The 26047-nt window shown below is 36.0% G+C and overlaps 3 protein-coding genes across 10 annotated transcripts; all 3 read left to right on the plus strand.

Moving 5' to 3' along the window:
* Positions 1-21: 21 nt before the first annotated feature.
* LOC140841662 (DNA ligase 6) lies at positions 22-9440 on the plus strand. Of its 4 annotated transcripts, XM_073209238.1 has the most exons (19): positions 28-2539; positions 2649-2766; positions 2909-2990; positions 3221-3323; positions 3426-3522; positions 4434-4536; positions 5161-5274; positions 5389-5436; positions 5866-5963; positions 6052-6117; positions 6424-6583; positions 6804-6911; positions 7546-7595; positions 7837-7871; positions 7950-8011; positions 8097-8258; positions 8347-8435; positions 8596-8695; positions 8974-9440. In XM_073209238.1, exons 1-19 carry the CDS (start codon positions 217-219, stop codon positions 9280-9282), a joined length of 4227 nt encoding a protein of 1408 aa, XP_073065339.1. In that variant the 5' UTR covers positions 28-216; the 3' UTR covers positions 9283-9440. The 4 variants fall into 4 exon arrangements, 1 of the variants encoding a protein (XP_073065339.1); XR_012120247.1 differs by lacking the exons at positions 8596-8695; positions 8974-9440 and having other exon boundaries at positions 22-2539; positions 7950-7992; XR_012120248.1 differs by lacking the exons at positions 7546-7595; positions 8347-8435; positions 8596-8695; positions 8974-9440 and having other exon boundaries at positions 22-2539; positions 8097-8175.
* A 944-nt stretch (positions 9441-10384) lies between these two features.
* Positions 10385-13797, plus strand: LOC140841666 (histone chaperone ASF1B-like). The gene is made up of 3 exons (XM_073209239.1): positions 10385-10700; positions 13069-13184; positions 13271-13797. The coding sequence occupies exons 1-3, from the start codon at positions 10592-10594 to the stop codon at positions 13634-13636; spliced, it is 591 nt and encodes a 196-aa protein (XP_073065340.1). The 5' UTR covers positions 10385-10591; the 3' UTR covers positions 13637-13797.
* Positions 13798-21792: 7995 nt separating this feature from the next.
* LOC140841667 (protein DETOXIFICATION 14-like) lies at positions 21793-25474 on the plus strand. 5 transcript variants are annotated; one of them, XM_073209240.1, is made up of 7 exons: positions 21793-22113; positions 23513-24057; positions 24138-24224; positions 24332-24388; positions 24501-24739; positions 24914-25125; positions 25201-25474. In XM_073209240.1, the coding sequence occupies exons 1-7, from the start codon at positions 21874-21876 to the stop codon at positions 25243-25245; spliced, it is 1425 nt and encodes a 474-aa protein (XP_073065341.1). In that variant the 5' UTR covers positions 21793-21873; the 3' UTR covers positions 25246-25474. The 5 variants fall into 5 exon arrangements, with proteins under 5 accessions (XP_073065341.1, XP_073065342.1, XP_073065344.1 ...); XM_073209241.1 differs by having other exon boundaries at positions 24920-25125; XM_073209243.1 differs by having other exon boundaries at positions 24501-24635; positions 24920-25125.
* Positions 25475-26047: the final 573 nt, after the last annotated feature.

Below are 26047 nucleotides of genomic sequence, written 5' to 3' on the forward strand. Positions count from 1 at the left end.
TGAATGAACTAACGAATTTTTTTAGGAAAAACTGAATCTTGGTGCGGTACGTGAGAGATAAATGGCGGTAATGTCGAGGGGGCGTTAGCTTTGGGGTTTATTGGGTTTTCTTAGATTTGCCCGTTGGAATCCTTTCGTCTGATTCGACGATATCTTATTTTGTTTGTTATCTAATTTTAGCTTGACAATCTAAAGGTGACTTGAATTCCCCGTCAAATGTCTGCCGCCAAATCACCACAACCGAGACCCTTATCCTCCACCGTTCTCCACCGCACCGCCCTCTCCAACCTCTCGCTGCCACCGCAATCCCCACCCACCCAACCCGTCAGCCCTCCCCCGGCATCCATCCCCCATTCCAAACTAATCCCCAAAACCCGCTTCATAGTCGACGGCTTCAAACACTCAGACTCCAACTTCTCAGTCTCCTACTTCCTCTCCCACTTTCACTCCGACCACTACACCGGCCTTACCCCGCAATGGTCCCAAGGCATAATCTATTGCTCGCCCACCACCGCTTGCCTCCTCCGCAGCATACTCAATATCCCGGAACCTTTTATTTTCCCGTTATCACTTTCCCAATCAGTGTTAATCGACGGTGCTGAAGTATTTCTCGTAGATGCAAACCACTGCCCAGGTGCTGTACAGTTCTTGTTCAAAGTCCCGGTGAGTAACCGCAAGGTTGTTGGGTTCGAGAAGTATGTTCACACAGGGGATTTCAGGTATTGTGACGAGATGAAGAGCGCGGATGTGTTGCGTGAGTTTGTTGGTGCGGATGGTGTGTTCTTAGACACGACTTATTGTAATCCTAAGTTTGTATTTCCTAGTCAGGAGGAGTCAATTGATTATATTGTTGGGGTGATAAAAAATATAGGGGCCGAGAGCGAGGGTGGCTTGAATGCAAAGAATGTGTTGTTTGTAGTTGCGACATATGTTATTGGGAAGGAGAGGATTTTGCTGGAGATTTCACGAAAGTGTAAGAGGAAGATTCATGTCAGTAGCAGGAAAATGGCAGTATTGTGTGCATTAGGTTTGGAAGAAGGTGGCGTGTTCACTGAGGATGAATCGGAGAGTGATGTTCATGTTGTTGGATGGAATGTATTAGGTGAGACATGGCCGTATTTTAGGCCTAATTTTGTGAAAATGAAAGAGATTATGAGTGAGAAAGGGTATTCCAAGGTTGTGGGATTTGTTCCAACGGGGTGGACATATGAAATTAAGCGTAACAAGTTTGCAGTGAGGAGCAAAGATTCATTTGAGATTCATCTTGTGCCTTATAGTGAACATTCGAACTACAATGAGTTAAGAGAGTACGTGAAATTTTTGAAGCCTAAGCACATAATTCCCACGGTTGGTGCTGATATTGAGAAAATTGATAGCAAGCATGCCAATGCAATGCGGAAGCATTTTGCTGGATTGGTTGATGAAATGGCTATCAAGCAAAATTTCTTAATGGGTTTTATCCGTGGTGGAAAGGGGGTTGAGCAGGAGAACGATGACAAGGATTGTTCATTTGCTTCAGAAAATTTTCAAAAGGAAGAGGATGAAGTTACATTGTCTGCTCCATATTTTCAAAATGATGTTGAACTGGAGGGTGACACGAAATGTTCATTTCCTCATCAAGATGACGTTACACGTGGTTCTGAAGATATGAAAGAAGATGATGTTGACAAGTCTGTGCAAGAACTTCGAGAGTACTTACCCAGTTGGGTAACCCAGTGCCAGATTTTGGATTTACTCAGTGGTGCCAGAGGAAATGTTGTCGAGGCAGTTTCTAATTTTTACGAACATGAAACTGAATATTATGAACAGGCTCTTCTCAGTACATCTGTATCATGCACTTTCCAAGAAAGTTCAGAAAGTCAACCTGCTTTGTCTTTTAAACCTCAAGCTGTCAACAGCACGAATCTTGCTGATGGTGTTCTTTTCAGTCAAAGCTTTAAATTATCCGGTGCTGAAGATTTGAAGAAGAGTGGGTTCTCTCCAGGAAAAAGGAAGAAAAACCGTGATAGCAAGGCAATAAAGAAAGCTAGAGCTGATGTTAGCCGTGTGTCCAGTGATAAAAAGCAGCATTCCATCACTAAATTCTTTAGCAAAAAAACGTCTGCCATTTCCGAAGATTGTAAAGTTGAATCGAGCTATTGTAGTAATGATCAAAGACGATTTCCTATAGATGCTGCCGATCTATACAAAGAAGAGGTGGATCAGTTTATTCAGATTGTAAATTGTGATGAATCATTAAGAAACTATGCTGCCACCGTCCTCTGGAAAGCCAAAGGAGACATTAATACGGCCCTGGACTTATATTATAGTGATAATATTGGTATCAGCAATGAAACTAAACACAAGTTACTCAACAGCCATGAAAAAATGGAAGCTGAAAGTTCCAGCAGCATATGCTCTGTGGACAGGAATTATGAGCCATCAGAGAGCAACAGATATGACATCAAGCTTAATATTGGTTGCACTGCTCTAAATAAGGATGACATGTCTATAAATTACATATCACTACCACCTGAACTATATTCTCCTATTGATCACGGTTGGTCTACTTGGTCGCCAGTCATCTGATTACAAATTTGGTTTATTAATGTTGGTAAAGTATGCTATTTCTTAAATGGTTTTTGCTTAAGGTTGAGGATTGTTTCCAGCTTGCTGGAGAAAAGGGCAGCCTGCTCCATACATTCATATAGCTCGAACTTTTGATCTAGTTGAGGAAGAAAAGGGCAAGTTAAAAGCTACATCAATGCTATGCAACATGTTTAGGAGGTTTGTTTCCTGACGGTTTTTTCCCTTAAGTCGTTTTCAAGTTTCCGAGTTACTGACCGGTAAAGCATTCAGTTGTATACTGAATTTTATTTTGAAACAAGTTATCATGCTTTTTTATACTTCGGTATTTTTAAGCATGCAGTTTACTAGCCCTTTCACCTGAGGATGTACTACCTGCTGTATATTTATGTACAAATAAGATTGCTCCTGACCATGAAAATACGGTAAATTTCTTCTTGCCATGCCTTTTTTCTTCAGTGCTATTTGGATGTTGAACTTTGTACTAGATTTGAAGTTTGTACTAGAGTGTCTGGACTCAAATGCTAAGGCTGAAAACCATGGCCGCCTTTTTTATGCTTGTTTTACACTGGTTATTTGCCCATATATTAGTAGTTTCTTCATCGTTGTAATTGTACGGTATGGTTTTAATAATTGTGTCATTATGGTGATACAGGAACTGAATATTGGTGGCAGCATTGTTGTTGCAGCCCTGGAAGAGGCTTGTGGGACCAAAAAATCTAAAATAAACAATCTTTATAATATTGTCGGGGATCTAGGTAAATTAACATACCTTTTCAAACTGTAATATTTTATCATTTAACACAATTTCATTAGGTGTATTTATTTTCTTGGCTGTTGAATGATATGGGTTGAATCAGGTGATGTAGCTCAACTTTGTCGGCAGAAGCAATCTCTCCTTGCTCCTCCACCAGTGCTTACGATTGAAGGAGTGTATTCTGTTCTCCGAAAGATAAGGTACTTATTGCCTAATTATTGGTTTTATGTGTAGATTGTCCAAACTGTTTTCCCAATATCATGAGACTGGGAACAAATGCCTGAATTACTTTCCTAAAATGAAGAACTTTTATTCAAGGTTTTAGTCTGACACTAGTATGTTAGGCTTTCACGGGGTCACATGGTGAAGGGAAATACTTTCTGAATAAAAAGTAATTTATATTTTGATTTAGTATTTACTTTTGTGATGAAAAATATTGCAGCTAACTTGTCTCCACATTGACCGACGGAGTTCTACCTAGTTTCGTCTCTGCATCATCATCTTTTAGTGCAACAATAAAGCTTTTGAACAAATAGCTTGGTAAGGACCAAAAAAATAGTTACAACTATTCTTCACAATGAAGATTAAAACTATGCTAAGTTTAAAGCAAGAGCTAGATTCAAAATAAAACAGATGGAAGGGCAAAATTTAAAAGTTCTGAGGAGAAGTTGCAGCACCATAGTCTTGGTTTTGTTGTTGTAGAGTTTCAGATTGAAATGGGAAACTGATGAATATTATAACTATGTAGTACTTCTGTCAAATTGCCAATAGAACTCCCTACATCTGATCTGTGATAATTAACCTCACATGGTTGCGTCTAAATTTGGGATAGGCTGCAGACCTTTTAAAATTAGTTTCATAACCTCATTTATAGATATCTTGATCTAAATTTATAGAACCCCATTTTCTTCACATTTTATGACTTGTTAATTGTATCCATGAAGGTCACTTCGGAGTCCTTTGATAGTTTTAGTTTGAGGTGGCTTGCGTGTGTAGATAATATATATTTATTAGCTATGAATGATGTTTTATTTTTAATTTGATTATTGTAAAAGAAATATACCTTTTGTTATTCTATGCAAATGTTCCACGTTTACATCGAATTCATCAGTGCGCAAACAGGTAGTGGCAGTACGAGCAGGAAGAAAAGTCTAATTGTGAATCTCATGTGCTCATGTAGAGAGAAGGAGATTAAATTTATCGTTAGAACTTTGGTAAGAAAAGTCACAACTTTTTTTCTCATTGGTTTACATTTTTATGAGCGAGTATTCTATACTGTTGGATCAGGTAAATATTAGCTAAACATGTGATGGCTTGTAAGCATGTTTTTGGTTTTGCACCATGCTAATGTCTGAGAATTATTGTATGCTTGGCTTCAATTGTTTTATTTAGCAAGTGCTCTATATTGTAGGAGTATTTCTCAGAATAGTAGCAAATGCAGATTTAACTCCTAGTTTGTTAGAGACTCAAAACACACCTTCTCTGCTCTCTATTTTCAGTCATTATGATAATAATTGTAGAAGAAGTTGAAAGACATGGAACAAAATAATGTAACTAAAATTTTTGAGTGAAAATTTAAACCAATACATGTGTTAGAGTTGGAAAAAGAAGGAGACTGAGTTGTGGCTTCAACGGAACAATGTAGACAGGAGGTTGGGGTGGGGATGGAGGAGTAAGAGGGTGATAATCCTTGACGTTCTTAGCGTGTCACATAATCTCTACAACCAAATGATTGTTTTTTTATTTCTTTGTTTCCATCCTTTTTGTTTCTTCATCTGTCATTTGGCTTTCCAAGCACTTGAAATTATAACTTTCCCCATATTCATCATTGCACATAGGTTAGGAACCTAAGAATTGGAGCTATGATGAGAACCGTTCTGCCTGCTTTAGCTCAGGCTGTTGTGATGAATTTGTCTCATGAAGTTCCTGAAAATTTGAAGGATCATCTTCAGGTTTGTTTATTTATTAGTCTGTCATAATTTTGCTTGTAAACACTAGTTCACTTAATTAAGCAGTAGGATAATCGTGTTTCAACTGAGTTTTTTTTTCCTTCTATTTTTTTGTAGCGTCTCTCAAGTGCAGTAGTTGAGGCATATAATGTACTTCCCAACTTGGTAAGCTTCGGATTTAAATTCTGAAGAAAAGATTTTCTTTGATGTCATTGTTATTACTTACAGATGTCTTAACTATACTTTAGTGTGGGCTAGGTTTGAACATGTAATGAAGATGCTCTTAAACTTCATAGTTACATAGTATTTACAGAATATCACTATGTTTAGTTTTTTTTTTTTTTGCATTTAATCACTGCACTTTTTCTCATAATAATTTGCTCTATTGTGCATATTTTCCTTTTTAAATTGAAGTGATAATATTAAGAACATCAGGTATGGAAGATCAGACCCTCATCTCAGAAAATTGTTGTTGCATTTAATAGGATAATCTTGAATTAGTGTTTGGTACAATGAATGTTGCTATTTTTGTTTCTCATTTTAAGTTTGATGATGCGGAGGTGTTGTGGTCTGATGTTAACTTCTTGTTTTCAGGATTTACTTATCCCATCCCTGATTGAAAAAGGAGTTGATTTTTTGCCCACGACTTTATCAATGATTCCGGGCATACCAATCAAACCAATGCTTGCGAAGTAATGTGGCTCCCACTTCTATCCTTAACATTGCGAAAAATAATCGCTAGAGCTCTTCCTGATTTATTTCATTTTTATCATGTGGTAGGATTTCTAACGGAGCTCCTCAGGTGCTGAAGCTCTTCCATGGCAAATCATTTAGTTGTGAATATAAGTAAGTTCTGGATGAAGTTTAATATTATTTCATAAGGTTTTTAAGTATTTTTTTTGCTTTTCTTTTTTCCTCTGATGTTAGTTGTGTTTGTGGTGTTTTTGAGGTTGATCTTAACAATAATCTCCCTGGGTGTTTGTACTCTGAGATTGGACCAGTAACATTAAATTCAAGTATTATCAAATTATTAGCTCCTCTAAAAAGTTTAAGCTGCTATATAGTTGGGAATGTTTAGTACTTGTGGTCTTAGATTTAAGTATTCCAATGTTGATTGATTTAATAATTTTTTATTTCCTTGTATCTTATCAGGTATGATGGCCAACGTGCTCAAATTCACAGATTAGTAGACGGTTCTGTACGAGTTTTTTCGAGGAATGGTGATGAAACCACATCAAAATTCCCTGATTTAATCAACATAGTGGTGGATTTATCTGCTCATGCAGCACATTCATTTATTGTGGATGCAGAGGTAATTCTCACTGTTTTCTTTCACTTTTTTTTTTCTTTTTCCTTTTTTAATAAAAAAATTGCTTCAATTTTCTAGGCAATGATTTGCGGTTTGCACCTGAAGTATTTCTGTTGTTTGCAGTTGTGGTTTCACATCTTACTTGTTATGAGCTGAATCTATAAACTTATTGTGAGTTTTCTCGCTACTCGAAATTAGGAAAAGTGAACATTTCTGATTTCAGGTGGTTGCAGTTAATAGAAAAAACGCTTTGAAGCTCTTGTCATTTCAAGAACTGTCATCCAGGGAGAGAGGGGGTAAAGGATCCATGATTGATACTGATAAAATAAAGGTAATCTATATGTGTTTCTTCAAGTGAAAAGCAGACCATTCATTTTGCCCCAGTTTAGATCCACACTGAGGCTTAGTCACATATTTTTTAACTTTTTTATTAATGTTTTCCTATAGAGATTATGGTTAAACATTTTATATCTGATTTAACATTTATTGAATTATATGCAAAAATTCCTTTTTAAGATTTATCAGTTGTCAAGAACAATGGAAATGGACTTGTTTCTGGGCATCATATTATTTTCCTTGTAACTGGTTGGAAATGGACTTGTTTCTGGGCATCACATTCTTTTCCTCATAACTGGTTGGAAATGGACTAGAAATTGTTTTTCTTTGGTTTGTTTCAATGATTTAAAAATGCATGGGTGGCCTTGGTGATCGTGTTTGTTTATATATTCACAAAATGAGTGTCACTATAAAAAGAAAATGAAAAGGAAAATCATTATGATCAGAGGTACCTGTGCTGCTGTAGAAATAGGTCCAGCGCAAAGTGGGTTCCTCTCAAAAAATTGAAATAAATTGATTACGTGGTGATATTACATTGTTTGACTCTAAGATTGTCTTCTTTGGTATATTAGCTTCATATTTCGAATAAAGTTTTGAATCTATACGGCTGAGATTGTCTATTCATGCAGGTTGACATATGCATTTTTGTTTTTGACATCATGTTTGCAAATGGAAAGCAGTAAGTTCGTACAGTAGTTCTATTTACTAGTTCCTAATTGTTTTTGGATCATCATGAGATTTTCTTGAGAATATATTTAAACCTGAATAACACAACCAGTGGCAAAGATGTCTGACCACTTCAGTAGATGTGCGTTCCTTGGTTAAAAGATATTCTATTTAAGCTCCTGATCACTGATGGCTTGCTTATATATTTTTTTATAGCTTTCCTATGTTCTTATAGTCTACACCATTCTTTGCAGGTTGTTGTATCTACCTCTGCGTGAAAGACGACAATGTATACGCTGCAAACATATATAATTATTTACCAATTAATCAGTTTTTGGTCTGATTTTGCATTTCTTTGGTAAATCAGATATGAAAAATTTATTTGGAGAAACAAAACCAGGTTACTTCGAGTATGCAACAGAAATAACGGCAAGCCTTTTTTTTTTCTCTTATTAAGTTGAGGAAAAAATGCCAAATATGCGATTGTCATATTGAATTCACCCAACTCTTGTAGGTGGAATCCCAGGATGCTGATGTAAATAATGAAGACACGTTGAATAAGATGAATGGTTTTCTTGACAATGCCATTTGTGCATCATGTGAAGGCATCATGGCAAAATCTCTTGATGTTGATGCTGGATACATTCCATCAAAGCGTTCTGATTCTTGGTTGAAGGTGATATTATATTTTAAGATCAAGATATTCTTAAATTAGACACTGAGGACTCTATATTTCCTAAGAAGATTCTCTATTTCTCTGGCAGGTCAAGAGAGATTATGTTGAAGGACTAAGCGATTCTTTGGACTTGGTTCCCGTTGGTGGTTGGTATGGAAATGGAAGAAAAGCAGGATGGTAAAAACTTCAGGCTGTGTTTGAATCCAATAGTTTCCCCATATAGAAGTTGCAATATTCTTTTAGAAACAAATTTCATTTCATGTGCCTGATCATCGTTTAAATACATCATAATTATTCAGTTGCTGTACATTTTCAATCAGAAGTTTCTTATTTTCAGGTATAGCCCATTCCTCATGGCCTGTTATAATCCTGATACCGAGGAATTTCAGAGTGTTTGCCGCGTCATGTCTGGATTTTCAGACGCTTTCTATATAGAGGTATATCCAAGTTAGTATTTGATTGGTATTTTATAGGAAGAGAAGTGCCTGTAAAGTTAGAAAAAAATACCACTTTATCCAAACATAGAATTGCTTATGTTTTCTTCTCAAATGGTCACTTAAATATACTTTGCATTATAACCCCATTGCACCCAAAGGTATGTAAGGTGTTGAAATCCAAATACTTATTCCTGCACGCACCACAATCAGTTCCTGCATAGTGCATACACCACAATCAGTACAATCGATTTGCTGGTAGTTCTGTTTGAATTTTGCAGATGAAAGAGTTCTTTTCCGGTGACAGAATCCTATCAAAAAAACCACCATACTATCAAACCTCTGAGGTACCCGACGTTTGGTTTTGTGCTGAAATTGTGTGGCAAATAAGGGGTGCTGACTTCACTCTGTCACCTGTACATCATGCTGCCATTGGTTTAGTCCACCCATCTCGGGGTATATCAGTCAGGTTTCCAAGATTTATTCGATCTGTATCTGACAGGAAGGCTGAAGAATGTAGCACAGCTGCAGATATTGCAGACTTGTTCAATCTCCAGACAAGAAAAATGGATGTGAGAATCAAAGAATGAACACAGATTGTTATTCTTTGGCTACCTTGGTTTTTTGGTTAAGCTGTATAGTTTAAGTGTGTGTAAATGTGGTAGCTTTTGCTCGGGAATGGGGGTCTTGTCATTTATACGGGGATCTGGCCACAACTCTTGGAAAATTAAATGTGTTTCTTTGTTAAGGGGGGAAGCCTCAGTAAAAAACTAATATTTTGAAGATCTATACATAAATTTTCAAAAACAATTTTGAACTCATTTGAAATAAAAGAATACAAAATTAACTTCCATTGTCTCATTTTAATAATGTTCTATTTTTTAATTCGATTACAGCAATTTGGCTAAAAACATTGATATCATCTTTCTTTAAGACGAGAGATCGTCAAGCTAGTGAAGATATTTCAATTCCTACGGTTCTTACAATGCAACATCAATCCAGTGAAAGTCTTCTATTTCCCAATATCCAAATTCATTCATGTTCCTCTACTAGAGACAATCATCAGTCTTCGTCTACTTTTATTGAACGAGATCCGGGAAAAAGAAAACAGATATGTGAATATCATGTTAATGTACGAGATGAGATAAGACGTTCATATCTAAATATGGGTAATTATCAACGAGATATGTTGGAGTATCCAGGTACAAAAATTGGAAGCCAGAATCGTCGTTTTCAGAAAATCGTTGTAGGGCACAACTTCGTTGAACGATATAATGTAAATTTTTTTTTAATAATATATAACTTATCATATTGAGTTTAAGCCCCCCAACTTTTATTCCTGGATCCGTCCCTGTTGACACCCTCTTCTATTTCAGCAGGAAGACCAAAACTTGATTTGGTTATTCATTAACAAAATGGTTGTATTGAGGCCATAAATCACAGCTTGAGCTTTGTCGGTCTCAAGAGTTTGGAGGGTGAAAATGTCAACCCGATTACGAATTAATTTATACGGGCCTCAGCCCAATAGACTAATGTATGGGTAAGCCCAATCATTAAAATGAAAGCAAGCCCGAACACAAAAGAAACTCCCGCCAATATCTATTACCGGCTACACCCGGTCTACTCAACATTCGCCGGTAACCACTATAAAAACTACCTAGAGCGCAACCCATACCCAAAAACACTGTCAGAGCAGTTTTCCCTGCTGTGCTATTTTCTAAAATCCAGTGCTGTTCTTCTCTTTCGAACCTTTCTACTCTTCGAATTCTTGGTGCTTTTGCTCGTCTCACTTGGCATCATCTTCTGCTGCATGAAGCTTTCGTTCCCGTGCTTCCGTCAAATTCGTATTTGAGCAGCTCCAGCCCTTATGACTAACGTGTGATCGCCAGTTTTGGTACAATGAGTGCGGTGAACATCACGAACGTGGAGGTGCTGGACAATCCGGCGTCGTTTTTGACCCCCTTCAGCTTCGAGATCTCCTACGAATGTGTCACGGCTCTCAAAGACGGTAATAACACCGCGATTAACTCTTCCTCGCTTTTTTTGTTGCCTCGGCGGGACTGATGATTTATTCGTGAATTTTTTTTGTCGGTTGGTATTTAGGGTTTAGTTTGTTGTTTTGGTATTGGTAGCTAGGATTTCATGGAATTGGTTGTTTCTGGAGCTTTTGGATCAGAAATACTTTACCTTTCTTCTCGTAATTTCGAATGTAAGTTAAAATGGTGTGAACCTCTTTATAATTTATAAAGAAATTTGCATTATGAGGGTTGCGCTGGTAAATGTTATCTTCTAGGGTTTGTTTAAATCAAGTTCTCCTAACGAATTTTAAATCGAATGACAGTTGTGAGGTAATGAATTTATTTAGAGGTCTATCGAGCTTGAATTTTGGGTTGTAGACACAATTGTAAACATTGAGAGAGTAATAAAGCATGGCTGATGTTCAATGGCAGAGCCAAGATTATTAATCTACCAGGCTAGAATTTTAAACTATGAAATTCTTTAATTTTTGAAATTGAGCTACCCTAACAAATTTTAAATTAATCCAAAATTATCACAATCCTAATATATGAATTTTTTTCAAAAAAAATGGGCCACCCGAGCTGTACATTGATGTGGTTCGCTGCTGCCCATGTTGGATCCCTGGGGTGGTGATATTTCTCTGGGTCCTGCTGATGGAATACTTACCCATAACCTTACCATGAATACTGTTTCATGGTTATTTGGCGGGTGGAAAATTTATTTTGCTGCCTTTTACGCCTTGGGAAATGAATTGCAAATAGATTCTAAAAGTAACTATTTCTCTACTCTTGTGCACTTAGATTTTTTGAATGGCAGGAAAGCCAGTTTTCAGTGAGACTGAGAACTATTGCTGATAAATCTTGGGGAGAGTAAGATAATTTGGTTCTTGTTTTATGCTAGGGAATCAAAATTAAACATTATTTTGCTTGTTTTATGACTTATCACTTGGTGGACTTCATATTTTTTTTAATGTAGCGTAATCACCATGTTTAAATTTACATCTAGGGTGTGGGCTCTATGTGACGCACACCTGGCCAGTTAATATTAATGAGTTATGATGAGAAAATTGGGTCATAACAGGCACCTGTTATTGGCGCCTGGCGGCTTGTGAATGACTTTAAATTTCTATTTACTGTCGAGCACACTCCCATGTGGCACGTGAAGGACACATATGTCCCAATTGGTGGTGATATTGAGCTGCTTGTGCATTTCACAAACTATACACATGCAAGTATGGAGCGTGAATGACATTTCTCTTAGGATGTGAGTTGAACATTACTGTCAGCTGTGGTTTGATTCTGCTTTTGCAGTCGATACTTTCACGCATACCCAGATACTCTGAAGTTGCGGTGGTCTCTATAGCAGTCTAGTTCCTGACTAAATTTTGTGATCAATATGTAGATCAAGTGATCAACGAAAAAAATCATGGCACATAAAGCTCGACACTTGACAGGGATTTAGGAATTAATGTGCAGATCATGTATTGAACATGGAAATATCTCTCATCGTGTTTCTTTCTCAATCTGTTTTCATAGTCTATTGGTCGTGGGAAATTTACTTCTTTAAAATTTTATTACCTTATTCATTGCCTTTTGCTCCTTTCCTTGTGTTTTAGTGGTGGCGATTATTAGTTTAGAGAATTGTGGTTCATTTTTTCATTTTTTATGTTGGAGATGAAAATAATAGACTCTTTTTTTCCCTGGAGAAAGAAAATAATAATAATTGCTTATGGATATAGTAATTGACTATCAGAACAATGAATCCTTCTTCATAAGGTAACACGTGTGGTTTTTTGGTTAACCATATCAGGCTAAAATTTAGTGGATGGCATTGCAGTTGTGATTAATTACCCTATCATAAAAGGAAGGGTTGCTCAAAGTTACAAGGCTGTCCCTTCTCTATTCTCCTTTGTTCCGAACTAGGTGATGAATTTTTTATTGGTAGATCTGTGGATAGTTATTGTGGTCTTGGTTTATTGTAATTGTTGTGTTACAATCTGTTCTATTTGTCCAAACATCTTGAAATGATCTGATTATATTAGTTACATTGAAGACTAAAGCATAACAGAACATTCCTCTAGATTGAAGAACTAAATACTAGTCCATGACAACTTTAATTATTTAAGTGCTTTTAATTCATGTGACAATCATTAATTAGTTCCAAGTGTTTTTTCATGATTATGCTCACTCACAAAGGATTGTGGTACATGAATAGTACAATGACTTCACTCTAACATCGCCTTTTTAATTTTGTTTTCTTTATCCATATAAGATTCTTTTCATCTATTCAATTCCCATAAATATAACTACATTCATGGTTCAACAATGCAATCCTAATCATCAAAATATCCATAACAGATTTGGAATGGAAACTCATTTATGTCGGATCAGCTGAGGATGAAACATATGATCAACTTTTAGAGAGTGTACTTGTCGGCCCAGTCAATGTAGGAAACTATCGATTTGTTTTGCAGGTAAAACCAAGGACTTTAAAGAATAATTTCAAATGTGTGTACTATGTTGTGGCTCACCGGGATCTTGATCTCTTTTTTAATACCAGGCAGACCCCGCAGACCCTTCCAAGATCCGTGAAGAAGACATAATAGGCGTGACAGTGCTTCTCTTAACCTGCTCTTATATGGGTCAAGAATTTGTTCGAGTTGGCTATTACGTCAATAATGATTATGATGATGAGCAGCTGCGAGAAGAGCCTCCCCAAAAAATCATGATTGACAAGGTCCAAAGAAATATACTCACTGACAAACCTAGAGTTACCAAATTTCCCATAAATTTTCACCCTGAAAATGGTGAAACTGGAGAACAAGCCCCTGCACCTGATTCTACTGCTGCTGAAGCAGACGAATCCGAAGAATGGAAGCCTTCTTCACCCAATCATGTCGCAGATGAGCATGTGCGCTATTTATAAGGAAACTGTTTTTCTGATTTTGTGCTCCTATATTTGTTGTGTGCTGCACTTGCCATATTATTGGTGTAGTACATTGTGAATTAGTTTCTTTCATGTGTCAACCAACCTGCAATATAAACTCCATTTTTGGTACTATATTCTTCTTTATGAGTGGTAACATGCTCATCGTTTTAGTCTCTTCAAACGCAAATTTGATCTGTCTGCTACCTCCATTGTAAACCAATATTACTGGATTCAGTTTCGCTATACATGCTAGTGATGTGATTTTTTGAAAATTTTAAAATATACTTATCTCAAATTGTACTGATGTAGTATTTTTAGGAAGTTGTGGAAAGTTGAATCAAATGTAAGTTTAAAATTTGGTAACAATATATTTTATCACCTATTGTTATGTTTAGATTGGTTCCCCGCCTTCTCGCTTCAGTGACTGAACTGAATCTTTATTTAGGGTCCAGGTCAGACCAAGCCGGACCAGGCTAATCCTATTAGGCTAGGTCACCTGGACTCATACCATCAGGCCTCGGGCTCATTCCAGCAGATCAGGTCAGGTCACTTGGGCTCATATCATCAGGTCAACTCAGACTCATCCCATCATGACAAAACATTTCATAGGAAAAGAACACATCTTTGCTAGGAAGATTGTCCACCCAGTTCACCTAATCTACCATGCCATCATCATTGGCGCTATTTGTGGGAAATCCAATCTATAGACAAAAATACGGTTTCCATTCAAATATAAGTCCGACCAAATATGCACTCGGATTTTATCTATGGCTCTTCATCTGGGCTCAAATTTCGGTAGCTATTTTCGGATTGGCATGGAAGGGCATTTGGCTATGCACTCAGTAGCGTACAACTATATCAGCCACTAATTCGGCTCAACAAAGATATCTCACTCTACCGTAAATAATTCGGATTCAAGATTTCCAAGTTAGTGATTTGGTTTCTAAGAAAACTAACCAGCAGAAGCTCTTGGAAAGTTAAAAGTCTGAGAGGCATGATATCCCGACACCTCATCTAAAGTTCACGAGACATGAGGCTCCGACACCTTATCTAAAGCCCGTGAGCCATGAGTCCTCGTTACTTATCTTAAGCCTGGGAGACATGAGGTCCCGGTAGACCCTACACTTTATCCAAAGTTCTGGAGGCATGAGGTCCCAGCACTTATCTTAAGCCAATGAGACATGAGGTCCCAACGGCCGACACCTTATTATGAGCTCGGGAGGGATGAGGTCACATCACTTATTCAAAGTCGGGAAGGCATGAGACCCCGACACTTTATTTAAGTCCATGAGACATGAGGTCCATCAAAGATAAGGCCCCAACAATTATTCAAAATTCAGGAGACATGAGGTTCCGACACCTTATATAAAGTTCAGGAGGCATGAGGCTCTGACATTTTATCTAAGCCCAAAAGACATGAGGTCTCGATATTTTATTCTAAGACCGGGAGAGATGAAGCCTAACACTTATTAAAAGTCTGAGAGACATGACCCCGACACCTTATCTAAAAACTAGGAGGCATGAGGTATCGTCACCTTATTCTAAGCCCGATAGACATCAGGCCCGATTAATTTTCAACATTTGGAAAATTTTACAGAGTGTTGGGGCTACTTAATCCTCGGTCAGTGATCAAGACCCTGCAATTAGCCCGAATAACTAGAGAAAATTCAAGAAAGAAAGGATCGGACTTGAAAATGAATATTTTCATCAATAGTTGAACAAATACACTTGAGGGGATGAGGCCAAGTGTCGCCTCATCATTAAAGAAAGATTCAATGGCACATATTGGAGAAGTCTTACATGTCCGCAGTGAAAACGTCATAATCTTCAAATTGCTCCGTTTTTTGTAGGAGCCGATCTAAAAGCAAGAATTAATTATCTTTTTCGACGGAGTCCAAACATGACTAATCGAGACAATGAGTATAACTATAGCTCGACTATTTAAAAAGATAATGGTGATACCATGAAAATGCCCAGGTCATCCTTGGACTCGAACGAGGAAGGAAAGACCAAAGCAGGACTATATTCCAAGTTGTTCCCATGAGACTGAGTAGAGCCCAGATAAAAGTTAGTCAGAGTAAATAAAGGGTTCATCTCTCCCGACCAGGGTGATCTCCCCCGATCAGGATTTAGGTCACTCGATCAGGGTCATCTCGTCCGAATAGAGTTCATTTCGTCCGAGCAAAGTTCAGATCACTCGACCAGTGTTCATCTCACCCAACCATTGTTTAGGTTACCCTACTAGGGTTCATCTTCTCCGACCAAGGTTCATCTTGCTCAACCAGAGTTCACCTTCTCCAATCAGTGTTCAGGTCATCCGACCAGGATCTTGGATAATATTATTCCTGAAGAATCAAATTCTCGTGAAAATAATGAGATTTCAACAAATTATGTATAATCTCAAAAATTGTGGAATTGAAATAATACAATTGTTGGCAATGTCTTTGTCTTAAACGTCGTCCTTGACATCTTACATAATGAAGACCCAGAACCACAATCCGTTAAAGATTTTCAGCAAAGACATGATTGGCCAAAATGGAAGAAGACCATACAGACTGAATTATAGTCGCTTGAAAAAAAAATAAAATGTTTGAACCTGTAGTATGAACACCTAAAAATATAATCTATGTAGGATACAGATGGGTTTTTGTACGAAAGAGGAATGAAAATGGTGAAATTGTAAGACACAAGGCCCGACTCGTTTAGCCCAAGATTTCTCGCAGAGACCTGGAATTGACTATGAGGAAACATGTTCACCTGTGTTGGAGTTTGAGATGAAAGACTTAGGAAAGACAAAATTTTGTCTCGGATTGCAAATTGAACATTTGCAAGAGAGAATATTTGTTTATCAATCATCATATACAGAAAAATATTAAAGCACTTTTACATGGACAAGGCACACCCATTAGCATCATCAATATTTGTTTGATCACTTGATACTAACAAATATCAATTTCGACCACTTGAAAATGGAGAATAAATCTTTGGTCCAGAAGTACCATATCTAAGTGTGATTGGTGTATTTTCATATCTCGCAAATTGTACTCGTCCAGATATATCATTTTCTGTTAATCTTTTAGCGAGATATAACTTATGTCCAACCCGAAGACATTGAAATGGTGTAAAACACATATTTTGTTATCTTCGTGGTACAACTGATATCTGATTATTTTATTCGACAAAATCAAAGTCTTCTTTAGTTAGATATGCAGATGTATGATATCTTTCTTATCTACATAAAACTAAATCCCAGACAGGTTATGTGTTTACAAGAGGAGACACTGCTATATCATGGAAATCGGTGAAGCAATACTTAACAGCGACGTCTTCAAATCACTCTGAGATCATTGCAATGCATGAAGCAAGTCGGGAGTGTGTGTGGTTGAGATCCATGACACAACATATTCAAGAATCTTGTGGGTTAGCCCAACAGTAATATTCGAAGATAATGCTGCTTGCATTGCGCAGTTAAAAAGTGGTTATATCAAAGATGATAGAACAAAGCATATTTTACCAGTTTTTCTATACACAAGAGCTTCAAGAAAATGGTGATATTTATGTCCATCAAATTCGCTCAAGCGACAATATAGCTGACTTATTTACAAAAGACATTGCCAACTTCAATATTCAAGAAATTGGTGCACAAGATAGGGATGCATCAGTTGAAGAATCTTAGATGATTGAGATAATGAGGAGTATCTATTAGTGTACTCTTTTTCCTTCGTTCAGGTTTTTCTCATTGAGTTTTACTGACAATGTTTTAACGAAACATCATTTGAGCTCCCACATATCTTAGAAGTTACTAGCATGATGCACGTGCGTTGCACGTAATTTCAATTATATTATAAAAATTAAAAAATATGATTTCCAAAAAAATAATTTGAATCATTTTGTTATTAATCTGAGCTTAATTTCTTATCATATTAGACGATTTATAAAAACTTATATAACTTACTTTCAAAATTGTTTCCCAGATTAAAATTCAAGCAGTTGATTTTATGTTATATAATAAATTGTAATGAACATAATATATAAAACAAAATGAAATGAAACAAATTTTTTTAAAAAAATTTAAACAAAACGTATAAATCATAATAACCTAAAAATCAACCAAATTATGTATTTTACCAACGTATAAATCATAATCTACAAAAGCGAAGCGTACTAAAGACAAATAATTATCAATTTAAAATCACTATGACTAACTCTTAAAAACAATATTAATACAAATAAAATAGTAATATTGATAGTAAAATATAACTCATAATATTTGATTTAACCTCTTAAATTTTTTTTTTACTTTTTATTTTTACAATTCTATATATCATGTATAATAAATTCTATATATCGATCTTTCGTAAACTAACATTGATGACTGTTAATTTCTTGTTAAATAAATTTTAAAATAATAAATAAATCAATATATGTAGAAAAACGGACATTCAAATAAGATTATATGTTAAATATCAAATAAACTCATATAATAATTATTAAATATAAATTTGAAACTATATGATTTTAACCATTAAAATTTGAAATATAACAAAAGAAATAGACGTTCATAAATATTTTTGTGATACTAGAATTTATTACTTAATTAGAAATTGCAATAAAAATATAATTACAAAATTACAATATAATCATGGAAAAATATGTAGAGAGAATTAAAAGGATAAAACATTTAAATGTAGTATAAAGATGAGTTATTTGATAAAATTAATACTCACAGACTTAAGAGGGGTAGTAGTTATGTCCACTAAAGTTCTTTTCTCTTCAAATGTATAGATTACCTAGCACGGAAACCTTTTTTCCCGGTCATCAGTATTCACAAGAAAGAAACATAACTCAACCAAGTAAATTGTCCACCTAGCTCACCCAATTTAGTTGGACATTATCACCAGGTATTTAGCTCATCCTTCAATCATTTCCATTCGTTTTAAAATTTCATAAGTTTGAAGCTACCCTTACTATGTAATCCATGTACATTAATGAACATATCGTTCTTGGAATTGTGTTACATGCCATTTTTGTTATACTCTGTATTGTATATTTAGAGCCCGTTTGATAGGTGAGGTGAGATTAGTATTATTTCCCAAATTCGAGTGATAAAATAATTTTTATATAAAGATGTGTGGCAATTGAGATAAAATTATATTTTGTTTTACATGATTTGTTCAATGACCTAAATACCCATATTGACTTTTCAACTGCATCACACACCCATGAGAACACTAATAAGTAATAATTCTTCCTCGTATCCAAAAAAAAAAAAAAAAAAGAGAGATTCAATAAAGAATCAGCCATTCTATGAATTTCACTAAAATTTGCTCGTAAACAATGGTTTAACTTGCAGAAATTCATAACTCGAAACGATATTGAAGAAGGTGAAATAAAAAGATAAAATATAAGTGTTAAATAACAAATATATTTTTAAGATATTATTGATATCAATTTGACATTTGACATTGATAGATACCTAGATTTCGTAAAGCCTTGAGCAACCCATCACAATTTTGTTTGTGCGCTTTTTGAGATGTGGTAGGATGGAAATCAACAGTTTTTCTTTTCTTCCGATTTTCCAAAACTTTATCAATATATTGTCGACGCTCCTGAACTGAGAAGGTCTTATATTTTTTTCGTGAGCTCTCTGAGAAATTCTTTTTCACCCCATCTTTAAATTGTATGAAGTTTAGGTAATTAACATAGGATATAAGAATAGATTGTATCGATAAATCAAATAAACTTTTTAAAGACGTTTCACCTTCATATCGCACTTTATGGTTAAGAAGTTGTTGTGTTTCTAATCCAGCCGTCACGCCAAACAACATACTATTTTGGAAAAAGATGGATGAAGATTCATGGTAAGAACTTTCAATAATATACTCTATCATATTAAGTATAAATGAATTAAACTGAATAATACATACAGAATGACATAAAAGGATGTGAACTAAGCAATCAAGAGATAAGAAATACCTCTTGGAATAAGATGTTGATGTTTTTTTACCTATTACATCAACAAACTGATAAATATGATCCTAAAATTGAAAATATGTCATATTCAAGATCCAAAATTGTGGGACTCTTTATTAATATTTTGCTAAAACAATATTTTAAATTTTTTTTCACATGTATTTATGCAGTTATGGATGGATCATAGCCCAAAATTTATGTTATATAAATTGACTTCAAAGAATTTTCGTGATTTGACATGGACAACGACAGGCTCTACTTTTTCATTTGCTAATGTTAAGATGCAGTTTTTTCCCATAATTGTTCAGTAGAATGGTAATTGAATGTGCCTTGGTTCCTATTTGATTTGCCATTTTCCTCGTCTCGCTTGAACAAAACCTGAAATCCCCATTCCATTTTCTGAACATATCTGCATTTGCATGAAAATCTTATTCTTTAACTAATAATTTACTTCCTTTCACTTTAATTTGTATGTTATCCATTATTGTGCAGACGCATTAATTGGTACGTAGTATGAGAATGAGGACGAGATCGTGACTCATAATTAGTTTTAATCGATTTTAGTTTCAAATATATGGATTTCAAACGAAAAAATTTGTAACTTTAATAATTTAATTTATTGACTATGAAAATTTGCTTGATTGAATATAGTTAAATATTTAACAACTTGACCTATTAATTCACATTGCATTGTCGATAATATAAGAAAAAAATTGAGTCTGAAATTCAACAAATACTGACCCCTGTACAAGCTTTAGACATTATATTAATCTAACAATTACCAAAAGGCCACAAGGAGATTTCCATTCTCTTAACGTGAAAAAGTTGAACGGCAACAAATGAGAATGCATGTTGTTACCTTGTAAAGTCGGAGGAGTATATTTAGGCGAAGCAGGCTTGGACAACCAAGTCGGGAACTTGCTGTAGATAGCCCTGATTCTTCCCCTTTCAAACCAATCTGGTGAGGAAAAATTTATAGTGAGAAACTTTATAATGGTGACAAGCTGTAAATTTATTAAATTCTCTACAAATGTTTTTTCTCCGTACTTGTAGAGTTCATCAAGGAACAAGTTCCATCACAGTGTATGTATGGTGTGTTACAAAGTTCGGACCAATTACCTGGTATGCCCAATATTCTGACGAGAGGTCAATGATTGAACCGTTGCCTAAACCTTTCAACTAAACTGGATCTGTAATTCCTGCTCCCGAGAAATCAAATAAAGCTCCATAGTTCTGAATGAGGAAGGGAATTGCACGTGCAAGTAAATAATGCTCGATGTATGAATTGCTAAAAGAAAGTATTTATAGTAAAACTTTGGTCAGACTCAAGAGGCCTGCTACACAACGATTTGAAATTGAAATTAACGGGCTCTAAATGACAAGTAAATAGTAGTAATGATTAGGAAACAGTGAGTAATTTATGTCCTATTAGGTGAAGATGGTAAATGACAATTATGAAATTTTGACCCTTTATTTACACTTTTATTGTCAATTCAAGTTTGCATGAAGGGTATTCTTGTCAATGCACAATCGGAAAACAATGTGAAAAATCCACACTTTTATAGGTATATAGAATATAGATATAGATATAGATTTGTTGAGTCGATAATCATCTAAAGAGGAATGTTTAGATAAGATATTGTAGATGATCATTGTGATAAGATTTGTATCTTATCATATTATCAAGTACTCTGTAAATATATTCTATAAATAAAAGTCTCAAATAATAAATAAAATATTTTAAATCATTTTTTCCTCTATATATTCTCTATTATTCACCTAATTTTTTGAGTTGTGACACGTGGTTTCTGCCAAGTGCCGAAGTCACTATTTTAGGAAGCCCGCATGCTTTTTTTTGTAGAACATGGTGTTTTTTTTAATATTTTAAAAAATGAAACAACAAAAAAAAAAAAATCAAAACTTGAAAATAAATATAGAGAGTTAGTCTCATGTGAGACCGTCTCACGAGTCATAATCCGTAAGACGGGTCAACCCTACCCATATTCACAATAAAAAGTAATATTCTTAGCATAAAAAGTATTACTTTTTAATGGGTGACCCAAATAAGAGATCCGTCTCACAAATACGACCCGTGAGACCGTCTCACACAAGTTTTTGCCAAATATAGAATCTAATATTTTTTATATTTTGATATAAAAAAAAACCACACTTGACAGATAGCTGGTCTGCACAGTCTGCTATACAAAGAGACACCACCACCATAACAGTACATAAATCAAAGCTTATCAGCATCGCCTGCAATGGAGGAAGCATCGCCGCTGCTGCGAAACAGCGGCGCGGTTCAGAAATCCAAGTGGAAATTATTCGCAGAAGAGACAAAGAAGGTGGGTTATATAGCAGCGCCAATGGTGGTGGTGACAGTATCGCAACACCTCTCGCGAGTTGCGTCGATGATGATGGTGGGCCATCTCGGCGAACTGGCTCTCTCCGGTGCCGCCGTTGCCACCTCTTTTACAAACGTCTCCGGCCTCAGCCTTCTTGTAAAGTGTTCTTTCTTCCCATTGCATCTCCCTTAAATCTATTTTCTTTGCTCGATTGCATTGAAAACTTGAGAGCTCGTAGTAGGAAACTAGGAATCATTTTGTGTAGATTAAAATTGTTAGAAAAGCTAGTACGATGTAAGTAACATTCAAAAGGAAGAATACGCAAAACTTATCCATTGAGTTGGTGTCCGATTTCCGTCAGATTGTTAGTTGTCTCGCATCCATCCATGGGATAAAATTTTGGAGACGCACGTATGGATTTGACTTGAACAATTATATCTCTTGAGCTAACTTTTATAGTTAAGTTCTATAGTTGTGAATTAGACTCGTCACCCGTTCTACCAATAGTCGGATCATTTCTAAACTTTGAGCTTTGACCTTTCATTGTGTGTAGTTGTCGTCGGTTGGATAAAATGGGCTTAGACAATCATTCTTCTTTGAATTAACTTTTGAGATTGAGTTAAACATACGTCTCAATCTTAACACAAATAAGCACTTAAAACTTGGTCTTGACCGTAAATTAAATTTAGTTCTTTCTTCAATGAAAATATTGACATAAATTGATGACACAATATCAGCATTAAATGCAATCCAAGGTCTACACTAATACCCAATTTTGACCATTTGCAAGTCTAGAAAGAACAATTTACATAGCATTAATTTTACTAATTTTCCTATTCAAAAACTTACCTTTGTCGTTTCAAAAGGGAAACTTAAATATCCATGTTATGATTAAAAGAAAAAGATACCTTTTTTTTTAATTAATGATAAAGTTAAGTGCAGTCTATGCTTTTATTATAGAATAAAATTTGAAGGATATGGGCTCTTAAAGTGCTTAATAAAGCTTAACAGCTCACAACAACAGCTCACCAAAAAGAAAAAAACCTCACATAACATAAAATATTAGTGAACAAAGAGCATATGTCATGTGCATATAATGAATTAATTGTTTTAAACTAAGATAATAATACTGATTTAATGGTCAAAAGTAAAATTAGGATATATTATTGATATAGTGGCATAAATTGATGGGTTTTTTTTTGTTAATTAGTACACTTTTGATTTATGAAATTTGTTTTTAGAAGTTCTTGATAGGATAACTTTGGCAAAATATATTTAATGACTACTTCTGTCTCGGTTAAGTAGATGCCACAACGAGGATATTGCATCGTGGTAGCTCGAACTGATCAACCATATTTTACCTCTGAAACATTTGATAGTACCATTTTTCTCTCTCGTGTGTATCAATGCGTGGTTTCGAAATAAATCTCATTCAAATTTATATATATATATAGATCAGAATTATTTTGGACTGAATAAAATCCTTTAAAATGATTAACATGATCGCTCCAACTTACAAAATGCTTGTTTTAATCTTGAATTTTCATTCTAACAGTTTGGAATGGCTAGTGCATTGGAGACTTTGTGTGGCCAAGCTTTTGGAGCAGAGCAATACCAAAAGCTTGGAACCTATACTTATGCTTCAATCATATCTCTTCTTATTGTCTGTATTCCCATTTCCGTTTTATGGATTTTCATGGACAAATTGCTAATATTTATGGGACAAGATCCTTCAATCTCTGTAGAAGCTGGCAGATATGCAATTTGGCTGATTCCAACGTTGTTTCCTTATGCAATTCTTCAGTCGCTTATTCGGTACTTGCAGACTCAGAGTTTAATCCTTCCAATGGTTTTAAGCTCGATCGCAGCTCTGTCTTTCCACGTACCAGTTTGTTGGGTTTTAGTGTTCAAGGCGAACTTAGGCATTGCTGGAGCAGCTCTGGCTATCGGTTTGTCGTATTGGCTAAATGTGATCTTGCTCGCTTTGTATGTAAAATACTCCTCGACCTGCGAGAGGACACGTGCTGCATGGTCAGGGGACGTTTTACCTAGTGTAAGGGAGTTTTTCTGCTTCGCTGTCCCATCTGCTGTCATGGTCTGGTATCTTTGTTTCTCTCTTCTCTTTCGGTTTTCAATCCTGGAATTGGGTTTTCCTTGGCTGATTCTTAAGTTTGCTGCAGTCTTGAGTGGTGGTCTTTCGAAATAGTGGTGTTGCTCTCCGGGCTTCTTCCTAACCCTCAGCTTGAAACTTCTGTTCTTTCAATATGGTACACTGCATTAAATCTTGATTTCTGATGAAGAGTTTGCTCTCGAATCAAATGGGCTTTTACAGTCATAATTTGAAATATTTTCATGTATGATCTCACTGAAGCAGCTTATTGGTTGCTTCGTTGCATTACTTCATCCCATATTCGATTGGTGCTGCTGCAAGGTCCGTGCTCGAGTGCCTAGTCTCATTGCTTTCCATTTCCACCCAACTTCTTTTACATAAGTTTGTGCATTACTCAGATGCAATAAAAAAAAAGGTTTCATCTTCTTTGTAGCACAAGAGTTTCGAATGAACTAGGTGCAGGATGTCCAGACAGGGCTCGAGCATCTACCTGGTCAGCAATGGTTCTTTCGCTATCCGAGGCCGTTATTTCTTGCTCGATTCTCCTCAGCTTCCGCCATGTCTTCGGGTATGCTTTCAGCAACGAAAAGGAAGTCGTGAATTATCTCCAAGAAATCTCTCCTTTTGTTTGCCTCTTGTTATTCATGGACTGCATACAAGCAGTACTTTCGGGTAAATCAACAAGCGAACTCAGTATAATAGACTTCGAGTCAACCTGTCTCATATGATCAGTCCCTTTTTTCATAAAAATTATCAACAATCATTACTAGAGAAATCTATATTCCACGTTCATGTGATATATTTTACATACTGTACTAGTACTTCAAAATTTACTTCGTTTTGGAGTTCTAGGGGTGGCACGAGGAAGCGGGTGGCAGCATTTGGGGGCGTATGTGAACCTCGGGGCATATTATCTTGCAGGGCTTCCGATGGCAGCAGTTCTCGGATTCGCTCTGCATTTACGGGGAAAAGGCCTCTGGTTTGGCCTGAATGTTGGATCAATAGTGCAATCCATTCTGTTATCTCTTCTAACATGTTTCACAAACTGGAAACGACAGGTTTCTGCTGAATCAATTTTCTTTGAATCTGATCCGGTTAAGTTTTTCAAGAAACTAAAATGGGGACATCTGCAGGCATTATCGGCGAGAGAAAGGATGGCTGAATGTGGAAGGAAATGAAAGTCTCAAGTGCTGCCATGGGAGCTGAGGCTCCAGCCGGGCAGTATACGAATCTAGCTACTTCATCATGCGTGCGTGTATGAGTTTTGGCGACCGTCCAATATCAACCGGTCCTTTATCAAATGCTGTTTTTTTATTTTATCGCAAAGAACGCTCGCACGTGATGCATGTGTGTATATGTAAAAGTTTCTTTTAATGTTATTTTAAAATTTATGGTTTTTCATAATAACTTTTTTATATAAGAGTGATATAATCGTTTAAAAACGAAATTAATAGAAGGAGTAGATCTCTTGTGAGATGGTTTCACGAATCTTTATCTGTGAGACAGGTCAACCTTATCGATATTCATAATAAAAAGTAATACTTTTAGCATAAAAAATAATACTTTTTCATGGATGATCCAAATAAGATATTCGTCTCACAATATATGATCAGTAGGGATGGCAACTTCCCCCACGGGTTTGGGATCCCGTGGGGAAAACCCGAAACGGGGATGGGGATCCCCGATTTTTTCGGGTTTGAGTTCGGGGATGGGGATTTTTTTAAATCCCCGATGTATCCATATTAATATTTTTGAAACGGGGATGAGGACGGGGATGAGAATTTGATCCCCGAAGTTTCGGGTTTGGGAATTCCCCGAACCCGAAAAAGCGGGGATGGGGGCGGGGATGGAATTCGGGGATGGGGATGGTAATGGCAAAGCCGCCCCCGCCCCGGTCCATTGTCATCCCTAATGATCAGTGAGATCGTCTCACATAAGTTTTTGCCTAATAGAAAAGACTCTTAAAAAGTAGCCCTAAAA

This window comes from Primulina eburnea, chromosome 9 (assembly GCF_022965805.1).
Source record: "Primulina eburnea isolate SZY01 chromosome 9, ASM2296580v1, whole genome shotgun sequence".
Classification (NCBI taxonomy): domain Eukaryota; kingdom Viridiplantae; phylum Streptophyta; class Magnoliopsida; order Lamiales; family Gesneriaceae; genus Primulina; species Primulina eburnea.

Coding starts and splice junctions, on each gene's coding strand:
- LOC140841666 (XM_073209239.1), top strand. CDS start 10,592: ATGAGTGCGGTGAACATCACGAACGTGGAGGTGCTGGACAATCCGGCG. Junction 10,701..13,068: donor TGTCACGGCTCTCAAAGACG/GTAATAACACCG, acceptor TATCCATAACAG/ATTTGGAATGGAAACTCATT. Junction 13,185..13,270: donor ACTATCGATTTGTTTTGCAG/GTAAAACCAAGG, acceptor TTTTAATACCAG/GCAGACCCCGCAGACCCTTC.
- LOC140841667 (XM_073209240.1), top strand. CDS start 21,874: ATGGAGGAAGCATCGCCGCTGCTGCGAAACAGCGGCGCGGTTCAGAAA. Junction 22,114..23,512: donor TCTCCGGCCTCAGCCTTCTT/GTAAAGTGTTCT, acceptor TCATTCTAACAG/TTTGGAATGGCTAGTGCATT. Junction 24,389..24,500: donor TCGATTGGTGCTGCTGCAAG/GTCCGTGCTCGA, acceptor TCTTCTTTGTAG/CACAAGAGTTTCGAATGAAC.
- LOC140841662 (XM_073209238.1), top strand. CDS start 217: ATGTCTGCCGCCAAATCACCACAACCGAGACCCTTATCCTCCACCGTT. Junction 4,537..5,160: donor AATTTATCGTTAGAACTTTG/GTAAGAAAAGTC, acceptor CATTGCACATAG/GTTAGGAACCTAAGAATTGG. Junction 8,696..8,973: donor CAGACGCTTTCTATATAGAG/GTATATCCAAGT, acceptor TGAATTTTGCAG/ATGAAAGAGTTCTTTTCCGG.